At 33.2% G+C, this 12,124-nt stretch overlaps 1 protein-coding gene across 4 annotated transcripts in view; it reads left to right on the top strand.

Moving 5' to 3' along the window:
* Nucleotides 1–12,124, top strand: part of CTBP1 (C-terminal binding protein 1) — a 472,770-nt gene that overhangs the window by 163,686 nt on the left and 296,960 nt on the right. For 3 of the 4 annotated variants that reach the window (XM_031943991.1, XM_031943992.1, XM_031943990.1), the window contains exon 3: nt 279–411. In XM_031943991.1, coding sequence (XP_031799851.1) covers nt 354–411 — 58 coding nt within the window. In that variant the 5' untranslated portion in view covers nt 279–353. Of the gene's footprint in view, nt 1–278; nt 412–12,124 lie in introns of those variants that run through there. The other variant, XM_031943993.1, reaches the window with a different exon arrangement.

Genomic DNA, 12,124 nt, shown 5'->3' on the forward strand with positions numbered 1-12,124 from the left:
AGGACATCTGTGTAGCTAGCTATGTACATATGGATGTACTAGGAGATGAGAAAAATAAAAAAGAAGGGCTTAGATGCCACCAAGTGACCAAGTTATACAAGAGGATGCTGGGACCTAGGGCAAGCTGAATAGGACGGTTCTAGTGTTCATTAACAGGTTAACGTGGAAACATTTAAGGCATCTCACTTTCAAAATGAAAATGGAATTTTGAGATAATAAAACCTGACAAAATGAATCATCGGCCCATATTTTAAATTGTTTCCTTCTTTCTTTTTCAGGTGAAGAGTCCAAGTTCATAGTGGATTTGTTCCCGTGTTGGGTGAATTGGGATTGACGCTGGACAACTGGTGCTCATGGCTCTCCTAGAGAAACACAGAGTGAAGCGGCAGCGCCTTGATCGCCTCTTTGAAGGTCAGACCCAGCAACAGTTTCTGAGCTGCAGCAGGGGGAAGTCATTGGTGTGGGCACTCCTGGACCACATGCGTTTTCTCACTGATCATGGCATCTTAAGGAAAACAATTCCTTCATAGTTTGATAATTGGGAAAATACATTATCAGTTGGTTTTGCCCGAGTTTGAAGTAGGAAAGGACACCTAAGATCATGTATCTATGTGTATAGTATTACTGTAATTCCTCTTCTGGATGATTCCCCAAAATGACAGTATACACTAGTTGCCCAGGTGGTTTTCTACTTGTTTCTAAGTCCACATTAGTTTCCACATTTGTTTTGCATGAGGAATGTGTCTGAAGCTACCTTTTTAATATACATGGAGTATTGGGGCAGAAAGAGAACAGGGATCCCTGTCATGAATTGAACTTACTCCTAACAAAAGCTCTATGTGAAATATCTCTTATTATCTGAATAAAATTCTAATTAAAATACTTAGTTTGAGAAGTTGAAAGATTTTCAGTGAATTGTGATATTAGTATCCCTTAAAGGGATGTTCAGTTAAGATCTTAAATTATTTTTATTATTTTTCTTTTTTTGTGAGAAGATAGATAGATAGATAGATATAGTGTTAGATTTTTGCTATTACACAGACATAAAATGGATTTTTAGATTCTTAAAATTTTCTTTTTATATTTAGAGTTGTCCACTTTCTTTATTAGATGATTTTTAGTGCTTCTGTATATGTAATCTTTTTTTCTTAATAATTTTCTTTTTTGGGAGGGCTTACTTGTGATGACCGTGTATTTTAAAATTAGCCTGAGTCAGGAATTCAGGTTAAGGGAAAATCTTCAATCTTTATTCTCAGTAGAGGTGAAGAAGGATCGGAGGTAAAGGGAAATTAGCAATGTCAGCAGCTGAGTCAAGAAGCCAGCCAGATCAGAAGCCAGCCAGCAGTCTCTCCACCCCACTGCCTCCACCCACCAAAATAGTCATTTCCTATACAACACATCAGGACTTGCACAGAGAGTGGGCGGGGCCATTCTTTCTCCAAGCATATATATTAATAGAGTATGGTCCAATTACTATTTAGCCTCACTTGCTTGGGACCTCAATGCATACACTTACTACTCAGGGCTAGGTTTGGGCAATATTAGATGTACATAAGGAATAAGATTGTAACACCTTTCTTTGTTTTCCTTCAGACTTGTGATTACATTTGTTAGGGAGCTTCCATTTACTTATAGAACTTATAGAAACAATATAATTTTTAAAAGATTAAGCTATTTTTTCAGTGGCACAGACTGATCCTAACACTGACATTCTGTCTCAGGTACTGAGATGCCATCTCTCAGGATCCTCTTTAAGGTAACAAGAACATATGTTCAAAGGTAACTCCATTGCTATATAGCACTCTGGGGAGGACCTCTAGGGATGTGTCCTATCAAATCAAATGTAGTCACACCAAGAAGGAATCAAGGAGAAGTGTTTTCCTGACTAATTATTGCCTAAATTGACATGACAACTGTTCAAAGGAGTTCATATATATAACTCTCTTTTATCATTTTGTATTATAGCCACAAAGTAAATTTGTGGTCTTGATAAAAGTGTATTTCTTATGGGGTTTAAAAAACTTGATTTACTCTTCAGTCAGTCTCTTAGTTTGTTGTCAATATTTATTTTGGCTGTAAAATATTCAGTGTATGTGTTCATATGTAGCTAGTATTGATTTATATGAACAAGAGGAAAAAATCTTAATAGGTTTTTTGAAATATATCTTATTATTTGAATCATTCTACTTAGAGAGTTTTGCTTATATCATAATCTCAGTATTATTTAAATTATAAAATCATTTGTGGTACAGTAGTGATCCCTCAGAGAACAGGAAAGAAAGTGGCAATTATTCTCTCAAGATGTTACCTAAGTGGCTCTCATGGACTCATTTAATATGCCCCACAGCCTACTGGTCTGGAACTATGTGTAATGTCTAATTCAATTGTATTCAACATATACATTTCGAGTTCCTATTTGGTACAAAGTTCGGTGTTGAAGTCTTAAGCTCTCTTGTAATATCTGGTTGTATCTTGAATTGATACTGGTTACATATAAAATTCCTTGCAAAGGGGAAAGCTTGAGATGCTATATTCTCTTTAGGGAAAGTAAAAGACTAGGTAAGTGAAGGCTGCTTTGTTGGGGAACTGGAGTTTGCAGTGCTATCTACAGTGGGTTTCTGATGCTTCTATCAACACTGAAGGATATGAGGATAAGTTGTATCCTCAGTGATCAGGGATTTACAGATTTGTGTTGGAGTGGATAAATGAACTCTTTTTCCCCACTATCTTTTACAGAATGCTAAAATGCAATATCACATGTGCATATACTGCATTATCTCTATACTATTATGTATTTTATTTCTGTGTGTATCCATAGATGCAAACTTAGATTACAAACTCTTGAAGTCAGATACTATACTATTTTTCATGTATATCCCCAACAATCAGTATAAGTCTTTGCATACATGATAGGCAGCTAGTTGGGTGGATACTTATTAGCTGTATGACTTTGACAATGTCTCTGTACTTATATTTGCCTTGATTTTCTCATCTGTAAAAATGAGCATAATAGTAGCATCTATTCCTCAGGATGGGTATAGGCTCAAATGAGATAATATTTGCAACACAATTTAGCACAGTGCCTGGCACATAGTTGGTCCTATTATTTTAACCATTATTATTAGCTATTAGGCACCAAACCCTATTGCAATGTAGGAAATGTACTTCCCAGTACCTGCACCACTGCAGATGATTTCAGGTGGAATTAGGCTAAGCAAAATTAGATGGATCTTTGATAGAATCTGCATTTTCCTATGGAAATGTGATTCCCTCTGTGATTCTTCAGTGTGTTAGTAGACTTTCAGTTGTATCTCTTCAAATGAGCTGGAAGAGTCCTAGGATGGTGTGGGCTTCTCTTTGTGCTGTGGTACCTGTTCACCTTGGAAGCGTGCTTGGCTGCTCTGAGTTATTTGAAAGGTATTTTACTGGTGAATGCGCATTTCTCCCTGCTGAGACAGTGGTCATTTGTGATGCATTAGATACTCAGTTCTTCCCACACAGTTATTGAAGACATGTGTTTTCACAATAAAACTGCCTCTTTCATGTGGTAGTTTCCCAAGTTGATATTGCCCTTGGTTATTCTTCCATTTCCTGCATGGGAACAGAGTGGAAGGATCCTCTATTTAGCCAGACACCTGAAAGAATGTTGGGCAGTGCTTGCTCTGGCAGCACATGCAGCAAAGTGAATGGTACAGGGATTATTGAAACATGATGTTTTAAAAACTAAAGTATAATATAGTGTGGTAACAAAATGAAATGTATTCAATTATAGATTCATAGATGACTAGACGTTGAAAGGGAACCAACTTGGGAATCATTTATCGCATTTGTTGGATGAGAAAATTGAAGCCCAGTGGAATGAGCTGCTCATGACCTTACAGCAGATAAATAATGGGCTAGCCCTCGAACAGCTTCCCTGATTCCCAGTGCTGAGTGCTTTTTTTTTTTTTTTTTTTGTGAGAGTTAAAATTTATTTATTTATTTATTTTTTTTATTTAATAGCCTTTTATTTACAGGATATATACATGGGTAACTTTACAGCATTAACTATTGCCAAACCTCTTGTTCCAATTTTTCACCTCTTACCCCCCCACCCCCTCCCCTAGATGGCAGGATGACCAGTAGATGTTAAATATATTAAAATATAACTTAGATACACAATAAGTATACATGACCAAAACGTTGCTGAGTGCTTTCTATGCCTCTTTAAGACAGTGAGAAACTCTTTGTTATTTCCCATCTTCCCCACACAGATCTTATTAGAATTGTAGGAGTATGATCATTATTAAATAAGATTTTAAGCCATACTTAGACTTCTTATTTTATTTTCATATCTTCAATTCATATAATTTTTTCTTTTATAATCTTTTAAAAAGGAAAATGTCGGAGGGAGTATTCTGGGAAGATGGTGGAATAAGTTGGTAAATTTTTCAAGTTCTCTTGATTTCCCCCACAAATAGAACAAATTTGTCCTTAACGTTGAACATAGATTGGTGAAAAACCAAGAAGACTTGGGGCAGTTCTGATACAATGACAATATCTGAAGAAAGACCCAGGCCAGAATTGAAGTGCAAACACCTCCAGATAAGCTCCACAAAAACTCCTCAGCTGATTGGGAACACCAGACCCAGCAGTGTTTCTGAGACTGAGACTGGCCCTAGGTGAAAAGGAACTGGTACTTGATAAGTGCAAAAACAGTGGGGTAGAGGTACTGCTAGCTGTGGGCACTTAACAGGAGAGTGAAGCTCTTGGTTTCAGGTTCCTAGTCAGAGTGGAGAGCTGAAGGTAATTTGAGGCACTATCTCCCTACCTCACTATTAGAAGTGCTTGCACTAATACCTCTTATTTAAAAAAAAAATGAAATGGCAAAGAAGAAAGAACACCACCATTGAAACATATTGTGGGAAGACTAGGATTCAGAGAAGCCTGGGATTCATCTTCAGAAGAGCACACTTTAGTAAAAAAAAAAAAAAAAAAAAAAAAAAAAAAACTTTTAAAAAGCTTCTACCCCAAAGAATAATGTGAAGTGGCTCCCTGCACAGAGAAAATGTATAGAAGAACTCAAAAAAGAATTCAAAAATCAAATGAGAGATATTGAGGAAGAAAAAATTTTAAACTGTCCAAGAAAAACAATAAGATTATGAAAAAAAGTCAACCAATTAGAAAAGGAGATACAGAATTTCATAGATGAAAGTAACTCTTTGAAAATTACAATCAGGCAAGGGGAAGCCAGTGAAGCTATGAGACAGACCAAGAAATAACAAAATAGATTATAAATGGAACAGATTGTGAAACATCTCATAAGAAAAACAACAGATCTAGAGAACAGATCAAAAAGAGAAAATATAAGAATAATTAGACTGCCAGAAAGTTGTGACCAACAAGAGAATCTTGACACAATAATGCAGGAAATAATCCTAGAAAATTGTTCTGAAGTAATAGAACATAAGAGGCAAGTAGAAATAGAAAAAAATCCACCTATCACCACCTCAAAGAGATTCTTTGTGGAAAAGATTTAGGAAGATTATTACCACTTTTTGAAACCTCTATATCAAAGAGAAAATTTTGCAAGAAACAAGAAAAAAAAATTCAAATTCTCTAGAGCTACAATTAGAATTGTACATGTGTATGTTTGGGAGTGGGGGGGATGAAAAGGAGATGTGTGTCTGTCTGTGTATATCTACATATGTATAGATAAATATATCTTTTCTTAATTAACTATAGCCTGCTTGGGGGTGATGAGGGGAATGAAAGAGGGGGAAAAGAATAAAGTAAGGTGCACAGCAGAGAACAAAAGAAGAATTTACAAGGAAATAAAGAAAATATGGACACTCATAATATAATTTCTTCTATTAACATATATATATACACCAATGTATAGTATGTGTATACATACATATATATACTTTCTTAAATTGGTATTTGTTATTATATATTTTGAAGCCTCTCTGATGTTCTGCTGGGCACATGATAATGCTCTGTTTTATTTTGTATTGCTTTTCTGTTTTTCTTTTTGCTTATTCTGTTTCTTCAAATAAATTTGGAAATTTAGAAAAAAAATTTTTAAATAAGTAAATAAGTAGATAGATAAAAAGGTAAATGTAACCATAAAGCCAAAGAGACACATAACGAACCAACTCTGCATTTCTGGTATAAATCCCATTTGGTACATAATCCTTATGATATATTGCTGTAATTGCCTTGCTAGTACTTTGTTCAAGATTTTTGCATCGATATTCATTAGGGAGATTGGCCTATACTTTTCTTTCTCTGTTTTAGCTCTTCCTAGTTTAGGTATTACTACCATTTTTGTGTTTGATAAGAAGTTTGATAAAATTTCTTCACATGTTTTTCCAAATATTTTATATAGTATTAGAATTAATTGTTCTTCAAATGTTTCATGAAATTCACTCATGAACCCATCTATCTAAGCAGATTTTTTTCCTAGAGAATTCATTCATTACTGGCTTGTTCAATTTCTTCTTCTCAGATGGGTTTATTTTAGGCATTCTGTTTCCTTATCTATTAATCTAGGTAATATATATTTTTGTAAATATTCATCTTTACTCAGATTGTCAAATTTATTGGCATATAATTGGACAATATTTTTATTGACTGATATAATTTTTTCTTCATTGGTGGCGATTTTACGCTTTCATTTTTGATACTGGATAGATAGTTGGTTTTCTTTTTTCATTTTTAAAAATTAGATTAACCAATGACTTATCTGTTTTATGGGTTTTTCATAAAACCAGTTATAAATTTATTAGCTTAATTTTTTTTTTAACTTTCAGTCTTACTAATTTCAGCTTTGATTTTTCAGGATTTCCATTTTGGCTCAATGGGAGATTTTTAACTTGTTCTTTTTCTAGTTTTGTTGTTGTTGTTGTTTTTAAGTTGCATGCCCAATTCATTGATCTGTTTTTTTCTATTTTCCCTGGGGTGATGCTGAAGCATATGATAGTTTTTAGTGCTAAAGGCTGGCTATTGTAAGGCACATCGGAGGTCCTGGTTTTGATATTTGCCTGTTCCACCATATTGGGGTTCAAGATCTACTGTTTGCTGGTTTGCTGAGAAGGAGCTTGCTACTGGCTTGCTGGGAAACTTTTTGTCCTGGGATGTGCTTCCTTTTTACCTTAGTGAGACAGACTTTTCTTTCCAATATTCCTGTTTTCTCCATCTTTTTGCTGGTTTTGCTGTTCTAGAATTTGTTAAAGGGCACTATATTTTATGGTTGTTTAGAGATGAATATGAGAGAGTTACGGTAATTTTTTAAAAAATAATTATAACTTTTTATTGACAGAACTCATGCCTGGGTAATTTTTTACATTATCCCTTGCACTCACTTCTGTTCCGATTTTTCCCCTCCCTCCCTCCACCCCCTCCCCCAGATGGCAAGTAGTCCTATACATGTTAAATATGTTGCAATATATCCTAGATACAATTTATGTGTGTAGAACCAAATAGTTTTCTTGTTGCACAGGAAGAATTGGATTCGAGTTATGGTGATTTATTGCTTACTGTCATCAGAAGTGGTTTTCTATCTGCTTCTCATTTTACTCTTTTAAAAGCAACTAATATGGCACCAATATTATTGAGTTAGTCATATTCCAAATTGTTATTTTTCTCTTTCCTTACATTATCTTATATTTACTTGTCTATGTCCATATCTATTTGTACTTTAGAATACAAGCTTCTTGAGCGTAGAGTGCGCTTTTTTGTTTTGACTTTATATCTACCTCAGCTAGCTAGATATTTTGCCCATAATAGGCACTTATAAATAAATACCTGTGGAATTGAACTAAAAGATATTGAGGTCAATTTCAAAATGTGGTGTGCTAAACATAAAAATTTATTGATCTCAGTATCCTTCAGTCCAATTCAACCATCATTTATTCAGTAAAAATCTTCACAAATGATCCAGTCCTTTGACACCCAAGTTATTTTTTTTTGCTCCCTTTTATTTTTTTTCCACTTTGAATAATTTATTTTTAACATTCTTTTTTTTTTTTTTCTACTCATCTCCTTAACTTCATTCTTATTTATTTTAGGTTAGATTTACTTAGTACTGAAAGAGGAACTAGTATATATATCAATAATTATTGCCTGTTTTCTCCTATCAATCACTCCACTTTTCCTTTTAGAATTTGGTGCTACATATTTAACCTATATTGGATTGCTTGCTGTGTAGGGGAGGGAGAAAAATTTGGAATGTAAGGTTTTACAAAGGTGAATGTTAAAAACTATCTTTGCATATATTTGGAAAAATAAAAAGCTATTAAAAATAAAAGAAAAAAAAGAATTTGGTGCCAGATTGATATTGCTTCATTGCCTGGTGCCTTTTAGTAAAATGCAGTTTCCTTGTTTCTCTCTTTTGATTAGGTCAGTTTTTTCTTTGCTTTGTCTGAGATTGTGATTGCTACCCCTACCCTTTTTTTTATTTCAGCTGAAGCATGATAAAGTTTGCTCCATCCCTTTCTTTTAACTTTGTGTATTTTTCTGTCTTGAATGTTTCTTATAAACAAAATAGTTGGATTCCAGTTTCTGATCTGTTCTTCCTTCTGCTTTTGTTTTATAGGTGAATTTATCTTATTCATATATACAGTTATGATTATTAACTATGCTTTTCTCTCCATCCTATTTTCTTCTACTTATCCTTCTCTCTTTTTTTACCCTGTCCTCCTCAAAAGTCTGTTTTGCTTCTGACTATTATTATCTCCTTTAGTCCATCTTCTCTTTTCTCAACTCCTGCCCCATTTTTCTTTTATGCCTTTTTTCTTTTCCTCTGTTGGGTAAGATAGATTTCTTTGTTCAACCGAGTGTGTTTTCTTCCCCTTCTTTGAATGTCCCTCCTATTTTCCCTTCCATTGTAAAAGCTCTTCCTTGTATGTGAGATAATTTTCCTTATTCTTCCTCTCCCTTCCTCCTTCTCCCATTGCATTCCTCTTTATCATTCTCTCGATTTTTTAGAGATCATTACAATATAATTGATTCACACACTCATGTCCTTTGTCTATGTAGACTCCTAAATACCTTTAGAATGATAGAGGTCTTAAGAGTTACATCTATCATCTTCTCATATTGGAATATAAACAATATAATCTTATTGAATACCTTATGATGTCTCTTTTATGTTTATCTTTTTGTGCTTCTTTTTGAGCCTTGTATTTAAAAGTCATAGTTTCTGTTCATCTCTGATTTTTTCATTAGGAATACTTGAAAATCTTCTATTTCAGCAAATGTTTACTTTTTTCCCTTGAACTGATTATACTCAGTTTTCTCGGGTAAGTTATTCTTGATTGTAATGTTAGCTCCTTTGACTTCTGGAATATCATAATATCACATTCTAAGTTCTTCACTTCTTTAATGTGGAAGCTAATATGTCTTGCATGATCCTGACTGTGTCTCCCTGGTATTTTGAATGGTATTTTTCTGATTGCTAGCAGCATTTTTTCTTTAATGGAAGCTCTGGAATCTGTCTATAGTATTCTTGGTAGTTTCTTTCAGAAGATTATTAGTAGATTTTTTCAATTTCTATTTTATCCTCTGGCTCTAAATTGTCAGAGAAGTTTTTTTTAATACTTTCTTGAACTATGATTTCTAGGCTTTAATTTTTACCATGGCTATTGAGAAGTCTAATATTTCTTTCTTTTCTTTTTTTAATTAAAGTTTTTTAATTTCCAAAATATATGCATAGATAATTTTCAACATTCACCCTTGCAAAACTTTGCATTCACCTTTCCAAAACAAAATGCAAGCAAACAACAACAAAGTGTTGTGATCCACATTCTTCCCTCTGGGTGCAGATAGCTCTCTTCATCACAACACCATTGAAACTGGCCTGAATAATCTCATTGTTGAAGGGAGCCATGTCCATCAGAATTGATCATCATATAATCTCCTAGTTCGTCTCACTTCATTTAGCATCAGTTCATGTACATCTCTACAGGCCTCCCTGAAATCATCCTTCTGATCATTTCTTATAGAATAATAATATACCATAACTTATTCAACTATTCTTCAGCTGATGGGCATCCATTCAGTTTCCAGTTTCTTGCCACTACAGGTCTAATATTTCTTAAATTATTTCTCCTCAATCTTTTTTTTTCCTGGTCAGTTATTTTTTCTGATGTGAAATATCACATTTTCTTCTAATTTTTCTTTCTTTTGACTTTTTGTTTCTGGATGTTTAATGGAATCAATAGCTTCCTCTTGGCTAATTCTCATTTTTAAGGAATTATTTATTTTAGGGATCTTTTGTACCTCTTGCTCATTTGCCCAATTCTGGGTTTTATGGTGTCATTCAGTATTTCTTTGTGCCTTTGTAAAAAATCAAACTGTTAATCATACTGTGCTAAGTGCTAGGCATACAAATACAAAGAATGAATTAATCCCTACTTGAGAGGATTTATATTCTAATGCAGGAAACAAGTACATAATATAAATACGTTTTTCATAAATATAAAATGATCAACCAGTTACATGTCAACAACTATGACAACCTAAATATCATTTATATAGTACCTTAAAGTTTGGAAAAATACTTTTTTTAAATTTTATTTAATAGCCTTTTATTTACAGGATATATACATGGGTAACTTTACAGCATTAACAATTGCCAAACCTCTTTTTCCAATTTTTCACCTCTTACCCCCCCACCCCCTCCCCTAGATGGCAGGATGACCAGTAGATGTTAAATATATTAAAATATAAATTAGATACACAATAAGTATACCTGACCAAAACGTTATTTTGCTGTACAAAAAGAATCAGACTCTGAAATATTGTACAATTAGCTTGTGAAGGAAATCAAAAATGCAGGTGGGCATAAATATGGGGATTGGGAATTCAATGTAATGGTTTTTAGTCATCTCCCAGAGTTCTTTTTCTGGGCATAGCTAGTTCAGTTCATTACTGCTCCATTAGAAATGATTTGGTTGATCTCGTTGCTGAGGATGGCCAGGTCCATCAGAACTGGTCATCATATAGTATTGTTGTTGAAGTATATAATGATCTCCTGGTCCTGCTCATTTCACTCAGCATCAGTTTGTGTAAGTCTCTCCAGGCCTTTCTGAAATTATCCTGTTGGTCATTTCTTACAGAACAGTAATATAAGTTTGGAAAAATACTTAAATTTATATTACATTTACATTAATATCAATGCCCAGATTAAAAATACAGAATTTAAATAATCTAATCTTGCAAAAGAGAAATGGAAAATGCTATGAATCCCAAAGGAAAAACAACCTTAGGATTAGATGAATTAAAAGAAAATTCTATCAAACATTTAAAGAACAATAAATTCCAATTTTCTGTAAACTGACAAAATAAAAAAATAAGAGGTCCTATACATGTTTTTTCTATGATGCAGATATGGTTTAGATATATAAGCTAGGCAGAGTCAAAACAGAGAAAATTATAGACATATGTCTATGGAATGTTAGTGGGAAAATATTAATAAAATATTAGCAAAGAGACTACAGTAACATCATAAATATTACATACTGATTAGTTTGGATTTATACCAGAAATGCAATTCAATATTAAGAAAATTATAACATGGTTGATATATCAAAAATAAGAATAATACATATTATATGATATCAATAGAAGCTTTTCACAAAATGTTATGCTCATTCTTAATAAGAAAAGCACTAGAAAACAGAAATAAATGGATCTTTCCTTAGCTTCTTAAGTAGTATCTGTCTAAAACAAGAAACATTATCAGTAAAACGGGTATAAACTAGAGACCTTTTGAATAAGATCAGGGATAAAGAAAGGATGTCCATTATCACCATTATTACTCAGTATGGATTTAGAAATGTTAACTGTAGCAATAAGACAAGAAAAAGAAATTGAAAAAATAAGGAAACAAAATTGGTGCTATTTGCAGATAATATGATAGTTTACTTAGAGAACCCTAGAGACAATTAAAAGACTAATTAAAATAATGAAGATCTTCAGCAGAGTTTCAGAAAATAAAATAAATCTATATAAATCATGAGCATTTCTTTATAGTATGCACAAAATCTAGCAGGAAGAGATTAAAAAGACAAAATAAAATACACATATATGTGTATATACACAGATACATATGTATCATATATGTATATATATATATATA

This window comes from Sarcophilus harrisii, chromosome 6, assembly GCF_902635505.1.
Source record: "Sarcophilus harrisii chromosome 6, mSarHar1.11, whole genome shotgun sequence".
Classification (NCBI taxonomy): domain Eukaryota; kingdom Metazoa; phylum Chordata; class Mammalia; order Dasyuromorphia; family Dasyuridae; genus Sarcophilus; species Sarcophilus harrisii.